General features: G+C 35.7%; 1 protein-coding gene across 2 annotated transcripts in view; it reads right to left on the bottom strand.

Annotated features, from left to right (window-relative positions):
- LOC128244680 (b(0,+)-type amino acid transporter 1-like) overlaps positions 1-19,127 on the bottom strand; it is a 28,374-nt gene extending 9,247 nt beyond the window's left edge. For both annotated transcript variants that reach the window (XM_052962714.1, XM_052962715.1), the window contains exons 1-6: positions 18,994-19,127; positions 4,693-4,868; positions 3,995-4,096; positions 2,672-2,799; positions 1,745-1,883; positions 62-187 (exon numbers count right to left, since the gene is read on the bottom strand). In XM_052962714.1, coding sequence (XP_052818674.1) covers positions 62-187; positions 1,745-1,883; positions 2,672-2,799; positions 3,995-4,096; positions 4,693-4,868; positions 18,994-19,022 — 700 coding nt within the window. In that variant the 5' untranslated portion in view covers positions 19,023-19,127. The remainder of the gene's footprint in view (positions 1-61; positions 188-1,744; positions 1,884-2,671; positions 2,800-3,994; positions 4,097-4,692; positions 4,869-18,993) is intronic.
- Between the last annotated feature and the right edge of the window lie 1,294 nt (positions 19,128-20,421).

The raw sequence follows: 20,421 nt of genomic DNA, 5'->3' as shown, positions 1-20,421 counted from the left end.
AATATCAATATGGAGCAAAATGATTTTTGCAAAATATAAATCTAAAACTATTGTTACAAACCTGAACAAATCGTATACAGTCCTCCTATTGTTATGACGCTAATGGCCACAAGCTTAGTAACAGTTGTGATATTCTGGAGCATTGTGGCCATTTTCACACTGTACATATTGATGGCTGCAAGAAAGGCTGAAACCAAGTTGTATACATGGATATCTTAAAAATTTCTCGAATAAGGCAATGCTTCTATAAATCATTATTCAACCAAATTAACATTCTCACTTGTAAATTTATTGTTGAAAATGATATATATATATTCAGTTGAAAATTGTATTGGATTGCATCATCTCACATTCAATTTTTAATCGTTTTGAAAATATATATGTGTCTGATATAGAAATTGATGAAAATTGTAAGAAAAGTATTATCATTGTGCATACCGGAAATGTTTTATTCTCTATATTATCGTTTGAAATATGTATTACTCATTGGCTTTAAGCTTATAGTGAATAAACTATCTATACACAATTACTTGCAGTCATCAGGGCCCATATTCACTGTCATTTTGAATCTAATTTTTTACACTCAAGATTCAAAACTGCAATTTTTAATATCGTTTAAAAACCACTTTTGCGAAAGCAAAATTGTAAAATAAAAAGCTCTATCGATTTCAAATAACTGTTCTACTATCAATCACACACCTTCCGTCAAAGGGAGTGTTATCAAAAGCTTTTTAAACTTTTAAGATTCACCTTTTCTAAGCCCGAGTCCCATACTCAGACGCAAGCTATTATTGAGTACGAGTCCAGGGGCCGTATTCAATCAGCATCTTAGTAAAAATCATGAACTTAGTGAAAAAATGCCGTTTTTATAATTTTAATTTTAAGAATACAAACAGTGTTTGTACACCAAAAGCATGAACATAAGCAAGACATGGTCCAAACAATATATGCATGTGAATAAATCTGATGAAAAAGAGCGGGAATTTAAAAGAATCTTTGTTAAAAAATTACGAAATTCTGAAAGTTGAATACATTCACTAAGCTGCTTATTGAATACGGCCCCTATAGAACATTGACTGTTCATAATATACAAGAACATAAATGTCAAAAATTAAAAAATTCTCTCTAAGTTGTAAATGTTCACTTGGATGCTTATGCACTATTCAGTTGTAACCACGCCCCCGCCCCCCAGGTCTGAGGGTGTACCGGGGATAGCCGGGGAAATGGGCCGTGTTTTTACCTTTCAGGTGGCCCCGCAGTGCCGGGTGAATGCGGTGGTTTTGTCTTCGCGCAAAATATAGCGGGGAATGGTCCTTACCTAGGGTCCCTGGGGTGCGAGGGCATTTGGCGGGGATTTTACCATCTGTTCGTCCCCGCACAGCGGGGATTTTACCCGGGGTTAGCTGGACCGAAAGTCATAGTCCCCACTATTCCCCGGACCTGGGGGAGGGGGCGTGCTTACAATTGACTGGTGCATTATGAAATACGGCCCCTGGACACTCATCAATGTTTTATTGTGTTCTCGATAATTTTGAGACACTGAACAGTTATTTCTACGTTTTAGTGGTTGAGTGAAAAAGCTGCCGCCGAAACCTGGCCATGAAGTCTGTTTCTCAAAACTATGCATGCGTATAAAACCTGCAATGCCTATAATGTATATCAGGGTGGTATGTGATATGTCTATGACTTAAAGTCACATTAACCTTACTAAAATTACGTACATATACCATTTAAAACAACGTACAACTAGCAAGGATAGTGAAAAGTTTGACCGGAAGATCTGGAGGTTCTGTGCACGTGGGAAAGAAAGGTTTCACCAGGTATGTACCGAGCGACAGGGTCATCACACTGAACATGACTGGTCGCAAAATGAAAATTCCTACCTGGAATGATATGGTATTAAACTTGAAATGTCAATTTGAAAGTAAAGTTGATTGATCTATATAGACAAAAAGTGAAAAATCCAACAACCAAATCTGACACAGGCAGCTTGTTAAATGGCAGTATTTTATATTCGCAATGGTTATTTTCACAAGCGAAAACAACGAGTACATATGCACTACCTTTTAAAACAAATTACAACTGAAGCATATTGTAATTTCTCAAAAATTGGTAATAACCAATATCACCCTTATTATCGAGTCAAAACTGATTATATCATAATGTGAATGGTAAAGAAATGACTGCATTGACAGAAATATTCACCTCAATTTAAGAAAAGTAGCCGTTGCCAAAAAGTAAGACAGAAAGATTTTAATACTAAAGCTGCACTCTTCCAGATATACCATTTTTACAACTTTTTTATTTTTTGTCTTGAAAAGAGCAAATTTTTGCGTAAATATCTGCAAACCAATGATATTTGATTGCTGACAAAAATCAGATCGTAGATTTTATATTTCCTTTCGAAAGTTAATGTTTTATTGCTTAAACCGTTACTAACGGTTTAAGAAAAATGCATAAAACGTCCATTTTTAAACTTAAATATAAAAATCTGCGATTAAATACTTTGTCAACGGTCTTATATAACTGGTTTTCATGGTTTTTCGCAAAAATTGGCTCGTTCCAAGACAGAAAATAAAAAAAGTTGTCAAAACGTCCAATCTGTGAGAGTGCAGCTTTAAACAGTATCGCATGACGTGGTAATCTTGGGGCTGCAAGGCTTGCGACGTACCCAATCATACAGGAAAGCGACCAAAGTGCCAATGCGACGAGTCCCACTACCAAAGATATACATCAGATAGGCATGCTCCCCTCCAGATCGGGGGATAGACGTCCCTAGCTCAGCGTATGAAAGGGCACCTTGAAAAGACAAAACTGCCGAATAATTGTGTTGTTTTGTAAACTATAAAGATTTGTTCAAATCCTAGAAAATAATTTGTCTTGCTTTAGGTCGTTTCAACAAGGTCACAGTGTTTGAAAGGTCAGATTATAGTGTTTGAAAGGTCACATTACAATGTTTGAAAGGTCACAGTATAGTGTCTTAAAGGTCACAGTATAGTGTTTGAAAGGTCACAGTATAGTGTTTCAAAGGTCATATTATAGTGTTTGAAAGGTCACAGTACAGTGTTTGAAAGGTCACATTATAGTGTTTCAAAGGTCATATTATAGTGTTTGAAAGGTCACAGTATAGTGTCTGAAAGGTCACAGTATAGTGTTTGAAAGGTCACATTATAGTGTTTGAAAGGTCACAGTATAGTGTCTGAAAGGTCACAGTATAGTGTTTGAAAGGTCACAGTATAGTGTTTGAAAGGTCACATTATAGTGTTTCAAAGGTCATATTATAGTGTTTCAAAGGTCATATTATAGTGTCTGAAAGGTCACAGTATAGTGTTTGAAAGGTCACATTATAGTGTTTGAAAGGTCACAGTATAGTGTCTGAAAGGTCACAGTATAGTGTTTGAAAGGTCATATTATAGTGTTTGAAAGGTCACAGTATAGTGTTTGAAAGGTCACATTATAGTGTTTGAAAGGTCACAGTATAGTGTTTGAAAGGTCACAGTATAGTGTTTGAAAGGTCACAGTATAGTGTTTGAAAGGTCACATTATAGTGTTTCAAAGGTCATATTATAGTGTTTCAAAGGTCATATTATAGTGTTTGAAAGGTCACAGTATAGTGTTTGAAAGGTCACAGTATAGTGTTTGAAAGGTCACAGTATAGTGTTTCAAAGGTCATAGTATAGTGAATATAATATCAGTTTTGAGAACAGGATCAATAAAAGCTATTCTGAAGAAAAAGACACAGATTTAATTGTTTCTAAATTCTGTAATGCTAATTGGGTTTAGTTTTGGAGGAACACAAGACAATAAACATGGTCCCTATAAGTATTGAAATAGCAGATGTCATTAGCTGTCGGGGTCGCCATTGTTTGCTAAAGCAAAAGGGTAACTTTGCGGATTGAGCCCAATTTAATTTTTATATAGTATGTACTTGCATATAAACTTGTAGTTTTATAAAAATATATGCCTGTCTTTATTCAAGTATTTTGCAACTTACCCAAGGTTGACACCATGCCGCAAGCTGCCCAAATGATCAGACAAAAGCCAATAGACCCTGTTCCTTCAAGAACACCCTTCGGAGATATGAATACTCCCGAGCCTGCAGAAGAAGCAGAAATGATGGATAGGTGTATATATGCGGTGTTTTTCTTCCATTTCGTTTCTGAGATGCAAGCTGCCTTGCTGAAAGCAATTGCAACTTATATGATCGTGTGGTCTTTCTGAAGGATGCTCACAGAACCATGTATTCAAGGACTAAAAACGTTTCTAGTGTGTCGAAATGCAGATGTAATACATTTAACAGTTGTGGAAATGATAGCGCATATAATTATCCATGATATCCAATAATCATTTGCAAGCCATTTTACAGTTGGCAATGCAATACATATAACGGTTATGAAAAAAGACTTAGCATGGCTCAGACTTTACTATGCAACTTATTTAATAGTAACCGTTGAGGATAACGTTCTATCATACATGTATATCCATGGTATCCAACACTTATATTCGAGTTGGAAAAATTGAACTATCATAGCTCTGACTATACAATGTCTAACGATTTTGAAGACTTGCCCAGCACTAATCTTACATTACAATAAAATATGCATGTTATGTTTTTTTTAGATTGATAAGATGTTATCCTCGTTCTGACATTAGTATATACGCATTACACATGTTTCGATTATGTAAACTGACCTATCATTGTTCCAACAATCAAGGCTATGCCGGATACAAGTCCGACTGACTTTTTCATCTTTGGGTTATTGGGTTCCATGGCAGAGTTATCGCACGCTGGTAGGATGGAGCCACTAGAGGGTATCCATTTGTTTACGAGCTGCGTAATTTGTCCGCTCCCAGGATTCGGAGACATTCTGCAATTTTCCATTCAACACAAAAATATGGAGGAGTTATCCTTTTTTAGCACAAAATACACACAACGCATAAAAACAGCAGTCTCAGTTTGATTGAGATGTCGATTGACGATTAGAGTTAATTGCAACACCTTCTATTACATCTCCTACATTACACATCGTCCTGCATTTTAGATAGAGTTATGACAATGATATAAAAGGAGTGATATTTATAAGTAAAGTAAACATAGTGAAATAGATAGTTACTTTTACAAAAAACAACCAGACATTCGTTTTTCAAGATATCGCATGATACCGCGGGGAGGGCCGTTTTCTAACGTTGTTATTAATGAATGAATGTAAATATTTGTATTGCGCATTATAAAACAAGTCTCTAAGCGCTGCACACGCGAATTAAAAGGTTAAAAAGTCCACATCATTTCACTGATACGCCAATTTAAATAGGTGAGTTTTTAAAGCCTTTTTGAAAACTGTCAGGGAGTCAATGTGTTTAATTTCTACTGGCAGGCTGTTCCAAAGATAGGCTGCACATTTATCAAATCTCCTTTCACCATATGTTTTAGTTTTTGTACGTGGAACGTCCAGTAGCTTAGCAGAGTCTGATCTCAGAAGTCGTATTGGCTGGTATTCACTAATTAGATTGTTCATGTATACAGGAGAAAGTTCATGTCTGATTTTGAAAGAGTACAGTATGACTTTGTACTGTACTCTGTACGGAACCGGGAGCCAGTCTAGAGAATATAGAACCGGGGTTATGTGGTCACGCTTCTTTGTAAGCGTGATTAAACGAGCGGCAGTGTTCTGGATGTGCTGCAGTTTGTCGATTACTTTGCAGTTTGCACCACATAGCAAAACATTGCCATAGTCCAGCCGAGAGGTCACGAGAGATTTCACAAGTGTTTTACAGGCATTTATGGTAATGAATGGCCTAATCCGCCCAATATTACGCAGATGGAAAACACAGGATTTTGAAATTGCATTAGCCTGTTTGTCCATGCTTAAAGTTTTATCAAAGAAGGCACCTAAGTTTTTCACAAATGATGATTCATGAACAATTGTTCCGTCAAATTGTAATTTGCAGCCAGAAAAATTCTTTACTTGATGTTTTGGTGCAAAGATGATGAGTTCAGTTTAGTCCTGGTTGATCTTAAGCATGTTCAGGTGCATCCAGGAACTGATGTCCGACAAGCACGCTTCAATTGCTGGTACTACACTAGTCCAACTGTCTTTTGGTTTAATGACAAGGTAGCATTGCGTATCATCAGCATAACCATGGTGTAGCATGTTGTGGTTCTTACATATACCCCCTATTGGTCTAGAGAACATACAGTACTTTCTCGGTCCCAGTACCGAGCCCTGAGGAACGCCAAAATGTAAAGAGGTTTCGTCAGAAACAGCCGACCGAACTGCAACGCGTTGAGACCTATTACTCAGATAAGAGTGAAACCACAGCAGGGCAGAGCCAGATATTCCATAGGCATGTTCCAAACGTTTAAGTAGAATAGGATGGTCGATGACATCAAAGGCGGCAGATATATCTAACATTATCAAAACCACACATGAATTATTGTCAAGTGCGGCCGCTATGTCTTGGTGGACTCGCAGAAGTGCTGTCTCTGTTGAATGTCGTGCACGGTACGCAGATTGTAAATTGTCATGTAATGTATTAGTGTCCAAGTGATCCTCCAGCCTTCTTGCTACCACTTTTTCAAGCACTTTAGACAGAAAAGGGAGGTTTGATACAGGTCTATAATTACAAAATGTATCATGATCCAACCCAGGTTTCTTTAGTAAGGGTCGTACAATGGCCTGCTTAAATTGAGTAGGTACTTCAGAGTTCAACAATGATTGATTCATTATAGCTGTGATGATTGGGAGGAGACTATCTAGACAGGGCTTCAACAGAGATGTTGGAATGGGGTCCAATTCACAAGACTTTGCAGATGCATGTATGATGGTTTTCCTAACCTCTTCAAGGGTAACAGGAGCAAGGGCTTCCATGCGCTCTCCAATGAACTTAACATCAGCCCGAAGGACATCATTGTCAGTCTGATTCTCACTCAACTTGTTACGGATACTGATAATTTTTCCAATGAAAAAGTCACAAAATTTATTTGCCAAAGATTTGTCATTATCGGTGGATGGTAACACCGTATCTCGGTTACAACCCATGAGAGTGTTTGTGAGTTTAAAAAGGTGACGCCGATCGTTACTGTTTTCTTCAATTTTGGATGAATAGTAATCCTTTTTGGTCTGTAGCATAAGTTTATTATAGATAATACAAGCATCTTTGTATATCTCTGTATGAACTGTCAAATTAGATTTTCGCATCTTTCTCTCAGCCTCTCTCTCAGTTATAACTTGTGGCCCAACCCAATTGTATAATTATAATATTTGTTGAAATGATTCATATGACGTGCGTATATTATATACAATAAAATACGATTTAACTATAGACCGACGGACCAGAAACTGAATTTAGGTGCAAAGTATTCATTATTAAACTCAAATTATGTATTTAAGTCATGCAAGCTACAAAACAAGCCTAATTTAGTACTCCAAAAATGCAACTTTAGCGAATGGTTTAATTCCTATTTTACGTGAAACACGAATGACTGTTTGCAATATCTTATGTCCAAATATATATATCTAATTGTCCGTGCTATGCTTGCTTACAATATAATAATATGATTATTTTTTATGATATATTACCATGTAACGTGAATGCGTTCCTTGTGTTCCGTTTTCGCTATGCATTTAATTAAAGTATCCCAGTATTGCATAGCTTACTCAGCACAGGTTCAAAATCCATACTGCAAAGTCACGCAGCTTTACAGTGATTACAAGTTGAGCAAAGCTTTTACAGACAACCGACAAGCGTTTAAATATATTTAAAATATTAGCGGACAGACAACCTAAGCAGAGTCACTGGAGAAACGCACTTTAACTTTTTCAACAATAGTTTCAATAATTTTGATATAATCAGTTCGAATGCGTTCTTGTTTTCATCTAGCAAAATAGTCCCTTTTTTTCGTTTGTAGTTATTTAAACTGATAGAGAATTTTTGAAATTTCATACTCTTTGTAAGAAGTCTTAACTATTTAACTTGTACTACAGTGCCGTAGCCAGACTTAAAAAACCCGAGGCAGAACGGTCTATGGGGGTCCGGGGGCATACCCCCCCCCCCCTTCGCCGGATTTTTTTTATTGCAAGAAGCGATTTTCTGCATTCTGGAGTATCTTTGGTCGATGGTTTGTGTACAATGAGGTAAATGAAGTAAGTCGAAAAAAGTTATTTTAGAGCTATAAAAATTGTTATATGCCCAAATAAATACCGAGGCAGGTGCCTCGGTGTGCCTCAGTGTAGCTACGGCACTGTATGATCTACGTAAATTTTACCTTTTACTGCTGACACTAGTTTAACAAGTAAATCTTGAATAAATAAACTGACTGAAATATACTATATGAAACATTTAAGTGCTATCGTCAGAATCGAACAGAACATCTGATTGTCTTTGGTACATACAAAAAAGCAAACAAGAAAGGAAGTTTGGACGACCCATTTTAATTAAAAAGCATCGTAAATGATATCTTGTTATATGCATAATGATGAAACTCGATAGTAAATAAGTCATCCAGACAAAAACCTAATGTAATTGATTTTAACATGTAAAAATGTGATTATTTCACTTTTATTAGTATGTATCGTATGTTAAAAGAAAACATGCACAAATAAATGTCGAGAAAATCATACAGCCATGATGTCATAAACAGTCTTACTTAACATGTATTTTCTAAAACTATATTCTGAATTTTAACAGTTCATTCATTTTTTAGGAAATTACGAAAAGAAAATCCACAATACAGCAAAACAAATGGTAGAGTCTGGAGGAAAAAAGGGTCGGTCGGGTAAGTGGTTACAAACATATTTTTTAAAGCTGCACTCTCACAAGTTGAACGTTTTGACATTTTTTTTTATTTTTTGACTTGGAACGAGGCAATATTTTCGAAAATCCATGGAAACCAGTTATATAAGACTGCTGACAAAAAATAAGATCGCAGATTTTTATATTTAAGTTCAAAAATTGATGTTTTATGCATTTTTCTTAACGGTTTAAGCCATAAACCATTAATTTTCGAACGGAAATATGAAAATCTAAGATCTGATTTTTTGTCAGCAATCTTATATCATTGGTTTGCAGATATTTACGCAAAAATTTGCTCTTTTCGAGACAAAAAATAAAAAAAGTTGTAAAAATGGTATTTCTGTGAGAGTGCAGCTTTAAGCCTCACTTGGAACTTAATCAATGTTCATATTATAGTTAATGCGTTGTTCGTTATTTTCATGCTGTTATGCTGTATTAAAAATACATAGATTGCTGTTGATTTGTTCTTCTTTATAATTATCACCCACCTTGTTCCTCAATTCTTTTATGGAATAATCGCAAACTTTGTAAACAGTCTTTAAACTCTAATTGTCTTTCAAATGATCTGATTATCTTTACCTCCTTCAATAAGGATTACATTTATGTTATCAATGCATTTGTCTTATGGGGATGTCGGCATTTCTCTAAATATACACTGCCTATCTGTATTCTAAACGCTTTACCAAACTGATTTCAAATACACACGAAACACAGACTGATAGGATGTAGGGGGCATCAGGAGTGTCCTCTATCTAGTTCAGAAAGGACTTGGGTTACTATCTGATTCAAAACTGGTGTTGTAAAACGTGACAATTATGTTGGTATTATGCGTCAACTTGGCCTCGAGATAGCATATCATAACATACTTTACATAACAAAACTGACGCTGACATTGTTTTGTAAAGAACAATTATTTTAAGGAATAATTACAAAGTACTATATACGATAAGTGCAAAACGATACTAATTTCGATGTATATTTTCTTTGCGAACTCAAATAAGACAAACTGTTGTTTTTTTTAATTACAAGGACTTATCCTACAAAAATTAAACAAACATTGCGACACATTTTGTATGTTAATTTTTTAGCGTTTTAACCTTTTTGATTTTGTTTTTGCCCCGAAAGCCTTATTCTCAAATCGGATTTTGACAAAAGATGGTAAAGCTTAAATAAAAGGTAGAATGGTCTTTATAGTGGTTAAAATCTTTAAAATAAAGTTATCTGAGGCAAATCCTCTTCAGTTGTTGTTTAATGCAATAAAATACACTGAACATAGGGTTTTATGCAGACTCAAATTCAGACCTTCCAATGATTGTTTGCTTGATTTTGCGAAATGGGACAATTACCTATGTAAACAGGGTTAAACAGTTTATACACTACTTCATTATGTATAGGTTAGAATTTATTCGGTAATTTCTTCGTGAATAAATAACCTAAGGAAGCGGAGCGCAGCGAAGCGATCGTGGTGTCATTATTTACGAAGAAATTACTTAATCAATTCTAACCGACTTAGTGTTAGCCCTTCCAAATTGTATCAGCTTTAAAGTAAATCTGTGCGCCTGGCAGAAGACATGTCAATCACTGCAAGCTAAAGTGACGTCATTTAAATCAGCGTTGACACTGAACTCGTACTAAAATTCATTTTTAGCTGTAGACATGTTTCCCTTTCAATCTTGACCAAATGCGTTTATCAACATATTCTATGTAACAATGCGTTTTTAAAAGGTGTAAAAACATATATCATTTTAACAAATTTTTATACTATGTGGTCAAATTAGTTGAGACTAAAATTGTAATTAGACTTAATTATTTTTGGGATATTCGGGACAGGTTTTTTATTCTTTTTTTACACTTTTCCTAATATAAGTTACTGTTTGAAGTTTCAACACTTTTCATCACTTTTGTTTCATCTTATGGAGATTGAAAGAAACTAAATCAATTTAAAAATCAATATAAAAGTAATGGACAATATCTAATAATTTTGCTTTAAAGGGACTTGACACTAGATGATACAAATGCAACAAAAGTCTGAAATTTGTCAAAAACTAACATAAAAATTGAAATCGTTGTGTACAATGCATTGAATCTTATTTACCGATGTCACATCGCTTACGACACATGAAACTTTCGAAGTTTCCAATTCGGTTAACTTGGTCTGTTTACCACGTAGATCTCAGTTTGTTTTTTTAAAGCGTCGGTTTATGTATCTATACTAATCACGTGACTTTCACATGCTAAATATACACACTATAAACTGGGAAACCATAATGCGCTTTTTAAACGGGTCAATTCAGCTGAGACAGCGACATGTATTCTTTCAATCATGTAAAATGATATATGATCCGCCTTATACCTGCTCGTATTGACACATCTAATATTGTTTTGAAGGAATACTGTATTTGCTGATATTAGAACCATCTGGTGTATAGTCCCTTTAAAGCTACCAAACCATACAAAATATTTTCAAATATTAAACATAATTAATATCCTGTACAGACGATCATAAAATAAATATGAATATGCACTTGATACAAACATTATACTAAATCAACTGCATATCAGTATTATTATGAAGCTGTTGTGCAGAAGTTGCAAGTTTTGATTAACCGCCCAAACCCATTAAGTAATGCAACGCTCTTTGTTGTGTTATTTTTTAACCATAATTTATTTGCTTTCGTTTCCATGGTGATTTAATTACTCACCTTGTTTCTTAAACTTTTCAAAATTATCTCAAACTTCGTAAACACTTTAATTTTCGTAAACACGCTGTGATCAACTTTATTTCTTTCAATGCAGATTGGATATAAAGATCAACAATCACATGGGGCAAATGACATTTTTCCAAATAAAACTGCCTAAAACTAGCTGTAGTCGTAAATGTTTTACCAATATGATTGCAATGACTCACGTCACCCAGATTGATAAAATGTCAGCAGCGATATAGTGTCCTGTATCTGTACAATCTCGGATGTATATGGAGAGTACAATGTCAGGAATATTTACATTTACATTTAACTACGCTGCAAGTAGATCGCGTAGTTATTTCAATTAAGCAGTTAAACTTATTGACTTTATTTTTAAAGCTGCACTCTCACAGATTGAACGTTTTGACAACTTTTTTTTTATTTTTTGTCTTGGAACGAGCCAATGTTTGCGAAAACCAGTTATATAAGACTGCTGACAAAAAATAAGATCGCAGATTTTTATATTTAAGGTCAAAAACTGATGTTTTATGCATTTTTCTTAAACCGTTAGTAACGGTTTAAGCCATAAAACATTAATTTTCAAACGGAATCATGCAAAGATATTTACGCAAAAATTTGCTCTTTCCAAGACAAAAAATAAAAAAAAGTTGTAAAAACGGTATATCTGTGAGAGTGCAGCTTTAAAAATACTAATTAGTTATGCAATAATACACTTCACCCATTCATTCATTTATTCCAATATATCCTCCGCACGGGAGATTTGAACACGATGTAATATATATGAGCATGAATATGTGAGAAGTAGCATGAGCATAATACATACCCGTATACAATGGGTTCGCGTCAAACGCAATAGTATTGACAAAGTAACAGCATGTATGACCATATAATATAAGCATAATCAATTAACGCAATATTTGCACAAATGCCAATGTTTCAGTATTATTTAACCACACTAATTTAAAGGTAAAAGGTGTTCCGAATGCTGTATCTAGTTAACAAAGGCTTTGATAACTATCCGAAGCCGCAAACCGTGACAAGTCCTTCGTGCCACTAGCGGATTTAGAGGGGGGGCGCATCCGGCGCGCGCCCCCTCTAAAATCGTCAAAGGTTACTTTTTATGTCAATTTAGGAGATAAAAAATAATAAAATACGCCCATAATGCATCATTTCCAACTACAAATTGTTAATTTTTCTTGATTGCTAAACCCCAATCCATCTGCAAACAGTTTATGCCATACACTTTCGGTTCAGAGGGAGGGGTGCATGTCAAAAGGTTGCGCCCCTAAGCTACGCCACCTCTAACGTTGATTCCTGGATCCGCCCCTGCGTGCCCTTGAGATAGCATATCATTACATCATTTGTATAACAGAACTATGGTGGCATATTACTGCCGTATGATAACCTGAAAGAGTTCGGGAATTGTTTCGTGTTAACCACTTCATTTTCGCGAGTTTTATCTAGCTATCCAGTTAATATTCGCGATAGTGTTTTGGTAAGATAAATATCATAAGCCTAAAATCTGACTAGAAAGTACCCAAAACTGCCACCTATTACCTTTTATAGCTTCACAGTTAGATAAGGCCTAACAAAAAATGTTTGGTTAGGGTTACATCCTTTAAAAAATAGGTAGGGTAGGTAGGCTTTTTTTTATTAGGCTTTATATAAGAATGTCAGTTTAATCATTGGATAATTGTGTTAAAGTTATATTCTGTATATGCATTTAAGGTTTTCAACTACAAAGTGAAATGTAATTTAAATTATTTTTTTATTATTATTATTATTATTTTTTTTTTTTCAAACTGACTATAAAAATGGTAGGGTCGGTGCCTTTTCCGTAGGTAGGGTCGGGTAACCCGAACCAAATGTATTTTTTAAGCCTAAGTGGAAACACGAATATTATGTAGTTACCAGTTATTATGTTAATTATTAAGTGGAATTCGCAAACCATATCTAACCTGTTAATGTTGTAGAGCTAACAAAAGAAACAGGTGGCATTTATTGGCTCTTTCAATCCAGTTTTTAGTCTTATGATATTTAACTTATTGAACAAAAATCGCAAATATTAACTATATAGCTAGATAAATGTCGCGAAAATTAAGTGGTTAACACGAAACAATTGGCGAACTTTAACAGATTATCTTACGGCAGTTATATGCCACCATACAAAACAACCGCTGACTTATTCATGTAAAGAAAAAAATATTTAAATGAAATATGAACACATGTCTAATTAAGGTGAAAGCAAAAACGGTACTTAATACGATGTATTTAATTCTTTCTAGCGGACTCATATTTTCACTGAACGTTCCAAGACGTAGCCCCAACTAAGGGCCTTCCACAGTGCAAAGGTGGGTGAGGAAGGCCACAAATTAAAACATTTCAAAAGTTCATGTTTTTATTTAGTTTTGAGGAACGGTCTTTTGCGGAACTAAAACATACATTATTTGCGACATGTTTTCGGGTTGTAAGTAGTTTACCAAATTTTACAAAATAATATTTAATCAATCAGAGTTTGGATCAAAAAGCATTCACATTTTTTTCGGAAATGTCTGTTGATTTTCTCTCATTTTATTTCTTTTTGTGTGTGTCAAAATGCCCCAGACAATTACTCAACAATGTACTGTGGGTTCTTGATGATATATTTTCAAATGAGAAAGATATTCAATAAAGTAATGAAAACTAGTGGATAAATTTCCTGGTTACAAAAAATGCAAATATCTTTCTTAAAATAGCTGCAATCACCACACACCCTCAAGACATTATTGATTTGGAAGTACTGTCAATTTTGACACAAAAACATTCATTTCGAATCAAGACATTTCCGGAAACATGTAAATGCAATCTGATGAAATCTTCTTTCGTAAAATTAGCTCGACTCCTCATTACACATTTTCTTTTAACAAGCTTAAACCTAGTGTGGTTCACTATAAAGTCGTTCCTGAAGTTTCTATTGTAATATTTATCAAAGGGACTGTACACCAGATTGGCACCAAAAAAGTTTTCTTCTGTAACGAATCTCAGGACAATTATCTAATAGAATGTGTTACGCTTTGATATCATAATTGTAAAATAAAGTACCAAAATGTAAAAACAAAATGTGTCGGACACCGGGTTCGAACCCGTGTCGCCAAAATTGCAGCCCAGCGTTGTATCCACTCAGATACGACGGCTTACTCTAATTGGGTGATATAATTAAGCTATACACCTACCTCGGTAATATCACGTGATAACACCGACTAGCCAATCACGCATAAGGAATGAATTCTACCAGGTAGTCATACCCAGTAATATTTTTTTAAAGGGGCTGTACTCCGTACGTTTTTTGTCGATGTACACTGGTTAAATATTTGGTTTGGTCAAAGTTAACCAAAGCGTTGATTGATTGATTGATATTCATTATTCCAATTAAAACTTTAAACCAATCAAATTGTTTAAATTTAAATGTGCCAATTAACTTTAAGATGACTGGGTACAACTTATATAAGTGTTGTTTAATTGACTGCAGTACTCTTAAAGCTAATGGTGCGGAAAGAGCCGCTTCCAAATATAGACTATATCGCTAATAAAGGTAGACGGCCGCACTTATTATTCGCTTACATATTTGGAAGCATTGTCCTTTAAAGGCAGTGTCAAGGTCCATAGACTGTGTATAGATACGTAGATAGACTGGCCTTCGGCATTGATACATGCGTACAATATATTGAAAAGGTTGTGTCAGAATTGTTATAAGTATATATATATATATATATATATATATAATGGCAAAAGTATGGGTCACAACGAAGTCTAAAAAAATAAACAGACGGACGGACAGACAGACACACAGACAGCCAGTCAGTCAGTCAGGCAGACAGACAGGCGTTTAGTGTATCAAATTGCATACTAAATAGATAACCACTGCACACTCTTATTGGTGTAAATTCAATCTTCTTTATAAAAAACCGACAATAGCAGTAAATTTATTTTGCTATTAACGCCATCAGACCATACAGCAAAAGTACAAATGTTTAAACATAATTTATATGAAGTACAAACACTCATAAAATAGAATAAAGATTGTCTAATGGTAAAGGCGTCCATTAAATGTTTCTAAATGAACACTAATATACACGGCTGCAGTATGGGTTTATGAAAATCTAAAGATTATTGAAAATGCTCACCTTAGTTTTCTCAGAAAAAAAACACAAACTAAAATGCCTGCTTATATGCTGTAAATTGATCAAACTCTCGACATCCATTCACCACAACACCATCACCTTGCATAGTATGGGACATGTATCATAACTGACTTCTTATAGTACTATGGGTGTGTTGTCCACCGAATATTTTATGTTTAGAAATAAGTCAATTGTATAATCATTGTATTTTAATGATTTTGACAATTTAACCGATATTGGTTTTCTTTTTGGACACATCCGGGCTCGTCGTTTGTTATGGTGACTTGCATTTAATAATATATGGTTAAATCGATGTTCATCAAACCCTGTAGTTTCTTGTCCTTTCATGCGAAAACGAAAGAAGAAAAGAAAATAATGTTTTGTCACCATAATGTAGATCGTAAATTAGTTGAATGTGCATTGTAAATAATTGATAATAATAAAAGTAATTGCACTCCAATTTATACGCGTTCATCTCGATCATTACCCAAGCGATAAAATATTTGTTTAGACGGCAAACATTGGTTTCTGTCCAAGAACTTATGATATCATTGATGTAAAAAAAAAATGTAAGTGTGGTAGTGTTACTTGGAAAAATGATTTTCGCCCATTACAACTTTGTTAGATTTGATGGATAGTAATGCGTGTAGGTAGCTTATGTGAAGAGCTAGCTTGGGATTGCTTTTGGAGTGGGTCCAGGTCAAGCTCACTGTAAATAAAAAAAGGAAAATGGTTTCCGGTCTATAATTCATGCTGCTGCTTTTTCCTAACTCATACAAGAAATTAATTGGCTATAATTTCCGACCGCCCATATAAAAAACCTGGTTCCGTCGCATTGCTTCGGTCAATATAGTAGGCAGGGTTTTGAATTTCTGAGTTGCTTTTTTCATTTTAGTCTCTTAGTGTATTCATTGAAAGTGAAAATATGGTTGATGATAAGACACTGCCATGTGGGCAGCCATTGTCTGTTTCTATGGTTTCTGAGTATTGCCCTTTTATTATACTTTTATTTTTGCTGGATTTAATAAAAAAAAACATTAATCGAAGTAAGCATTTTACCTCTCATTCCGATTTTATGTGTGTTAGAGCTTCATGGCCTCATTATGACATCATTCATACTAATGTAAGTTCCCGATGATGTGATTACTCTTGACGAAAATGTCGAAGAATTACAAAAATGGTCTGGACATCTTACACGAACATTATCATCCTTGGGGTAACCATGAAAAAAGACCAGAGTCGGTATTCATAAAACATTTTAAGTAACTTCCTTACATACTATCGTTTTTGTTAACAGTGCAAAATAACACGCTGACAACGCAGTTTGAGAGCTGTGAAAGCGCAGTGCACATGCAGTGCGCGCCCCGTGACAAATCGATGTGTGGAAGCGACGTGAGAGCGTCATGAGAGTGCAGACAATCACCAACTAGGACTCCCTATGAACGCAGTAGAACGCCATCGAACTCCGTAGAAACACCAAGGTCGCCGTGAGAATGCCGTATAAAAACAAATCCAGCGATCTCACGGCGCATTATGCTCCAAAAAAACAATTAAATGATTTACTATCTAATCTAAGCATTCGTCAAATGGACAATGCCGGAGTGTACACATACACACATTGCCATTTAAAGCATATACATAACTTACACAACATTCACAATAGGTAACAGTTGCATACCTATATTTATTTGTGTGATATAAATGACTGTGGGTAAAAAAGGTTTTTGTTAATAAATGAAGGATATTTATATGATGTTTAATAAATGAAACACATAATAGCATATATCCATTATTTAAGCAACACTCTCAAAAGGTAACAATTGCTTAATTTATTTTTTCTGTGACTTAAATGACTTTGCATAGTTTAAAGTCAAATTATGAAAATCATGAACATATATTGGACAAAGTCAATAATGAACAATAAATGCACATGAGTTAGTTTCTGAGTTTATATTTCTACGAAACATTTTTATATAGCAACGGTGCTTAACATATATGGCAAGATTATTTAATCCGTCATGTCATCGTCGTGTTCATTGCCGGGTGAAGTTATGGGTCCTAGTCCGGCGATGTTGCTGATCGTCTGAAGTAGTTGGATAGTGGTAAGCTCGTCTTCCTCTTAGCGGTCCAAAGTGTCGAAGAGACATCCATGGAGTATAGCAGTTGATCCAGGTCCGCTCAACGTATTCCCTATTCGACGCCCCGAAATACAGGGCCGCCAGGTGTCGTCATTTCCTACACCACCCGTTCGACGATGTTTGCGGAGGACTGAAAGACGCCCTCCCTAGCGGCTTTCTTCGCACTTTCAGCCATCTCTATCTTTTTCGTTCGCCGGGGTCGGCCGGATGGACATGATCGACGATGCTTGGAGTGAACTTATCACCGAACTGCGTGATGCTTGCATGGCAGGTTATCTTCTTCCTTATTATACTACACATCCAGTATGTACGACCTCTCTTGTTAAGGCGAGCTGTGTAACCCGGCACTACTGACGAGCTTCCGGCCACCTGGCTTGATGCCGCCCTCAACCACCTCGAACGATACATCAGCGGGAGCCTTTAATCTAGGATCCTGTCCTGTAGCGATTCATCCAGTGAAGTGTTGGGTCAATCGAAGCTCATGTCCGGTCTTCCAGGATACAAACAGCGGCGTTTGTGATGATGTTGTCGTCGGCTAATTCGTCGTCGGCAGTTACTGCGTTGCTTCGTCGTTTGTTCCATCGTCGGTTACCTCGGCCACTTCGTCGGCATCGTCATCAGCTTCTTTGTCAACTGCTCGTATGACAAACGTCGTATATTGGCATCAGACGTAACGGCGCTACACCGATGTTCATTGCCGGTAGAGTAATAACTAGTGTTGCCGTAGAATTGGACTGATCGTCGACATCCATGTGGCGTTCATCACAGGCCAAACTTAGCTCATCTTTTACCATCTGTTTATACTGCTACATCCGTATTTCATTTACGATTATGCCAACGTCAAAATATGTCGCATGTAACAGATCGCTGCATGCGAGCAATTAATATTTTAGAAAAATATGTTGGCTACGGAGGCAATGACTGGTGACATTAACAAGATCGAAAATTGCTTTAAAGCAATCTGACTTAAATTGCAAGCTGATAGGAGCGTACAGACACAAACTGTATTCAACCTCTTGTTACAAGTATCTACCATTTATGACTTCACATGTCTTGACATGATTCCTTTGACAAAAATCTACATAAAAAGTGTTTGCTTTTAATCGTTAGATTGATTTGATAAGCATAATCTTATAATTCAGAAAACAGGTTGTTAGTTTTGGTTGTTAGTGAAAGTAGTGTCATTTTTTGACTTACTCTTTTTCTGGAAACCGGGAGAACTGCATCTAGTCACGAACCACTCACATTTAAGACGAACACAAAACACATAGATGTACAAATGTACGTCCTTTGTTCACTAGAGTATTCACACTTTATGAAGCATATAGCATTAACCGAACTATTGGTAATAAAGCAGTGTTAAATGATTCCACGTATATTTATGACATGGATTTATATCTTAAAGGGGCTAGACACCAGATGGTCCAAAAAATCGGCAAATACAGTATTTCCTCAAAACAAACCTAGAACTGTCAATATGAAATACTCGGAGGCCGATAATACTCCATTTACATTGTTAACTAATAAACGTATATTCATGTTGCTGTCGCAATTGCGTTTCCCCGTTTAAAAAAGAATATAATAGTTTCCCGGTTTGAATAATATTTGTTTATAATACACACTATCTTTAAACTTACTGGGATTTACGTGGTAGACCACCCTAGTAAATTTCGAATTGAAAAAATTCGCAAAAAATGAAAAATATACATCAGATAGTAAGATCGAATGCATTGTACACAACGATGTCAATTTTATGTAAGTTTTTGACAACTTTCTTTCTTTTCTTACAATTGCATCATCTGGTGTCTAGCCCCTTTAATATGCAAGTTAAATAAGTTCACCAGAACTTCGTTATGCGAATTTTCTCAGAGATATCATTTAGAGATATATTGACTTAATATAGTATAATATTTAGAGTATTAAAACTTTAATTTCAACTAAGTTTTAATTAAGTATATCCGAAACGCATGGATGCGAGTTGAACACGACACGATGTTTACACTACGAAAGCACGATCGAGACTGGAATGCCTTTTGAGCGATACAAATCCATCCGTACCAATACGCCACACCCCAACCGTCTTAGCACACACCACACCGTTCAATGCTAATTTGGTTTCTGCTTGGATATGACACTTCCCAGTGGCGGATCCAGGTTTCTCAGTTAGGGGGTGTGTAACTTCTGAAATTGACTTCTGTTGGCCGCTAAGGCCCCCATGTGTTTTCATGGTAATTCAGGGGGTCGGAGGCCATCGCGACGGCCTCAAGCTCTTAAACTATTGCATGTGTTTACTATGGAACGCCGGGGCTCAATGCTTCTTGCAAAATGCGTTATGCAAATGCTATATATAGAACAATAGTTTCATTTTCGACCAATCGAATGGCCGGATACGGAATTACGGAAGCTCGTGCTTTGTGAAATCTAAATATAGTAACACCTCCTGAATAACGGATTTCCTTCGCATCTCGCATTTCGCATGAAGCATTTTAAAAGCATTTAGCATCTCGCATTTTGCACAAAAATCATTTCCCAAAAAGCATTTCGCATATGGCATAACACAATCAAATTGAATCGGACGAAATATTGTGCACGTTCCGAACTGCTCCCGGCAGTGAAGGGGATGTA

The sequence above is a fragment of the Mya arenaria genome, chromosome 8 (assembly GCF_026914265.1).
Source record: "Mya arenaria isolate MELC-2E11 chromosome 8, ASM2691426v1".
Lineage (NCBI taxonomy): Eukaryota > Metazoa > Mollusca > Bivalvia > Myida > Myidae > Mya > Mya arenaria.
Note: the sequence above shows the minus strand (reverse complement) of the source record. Positions and strands in the feature narration are given on the sequence as shown.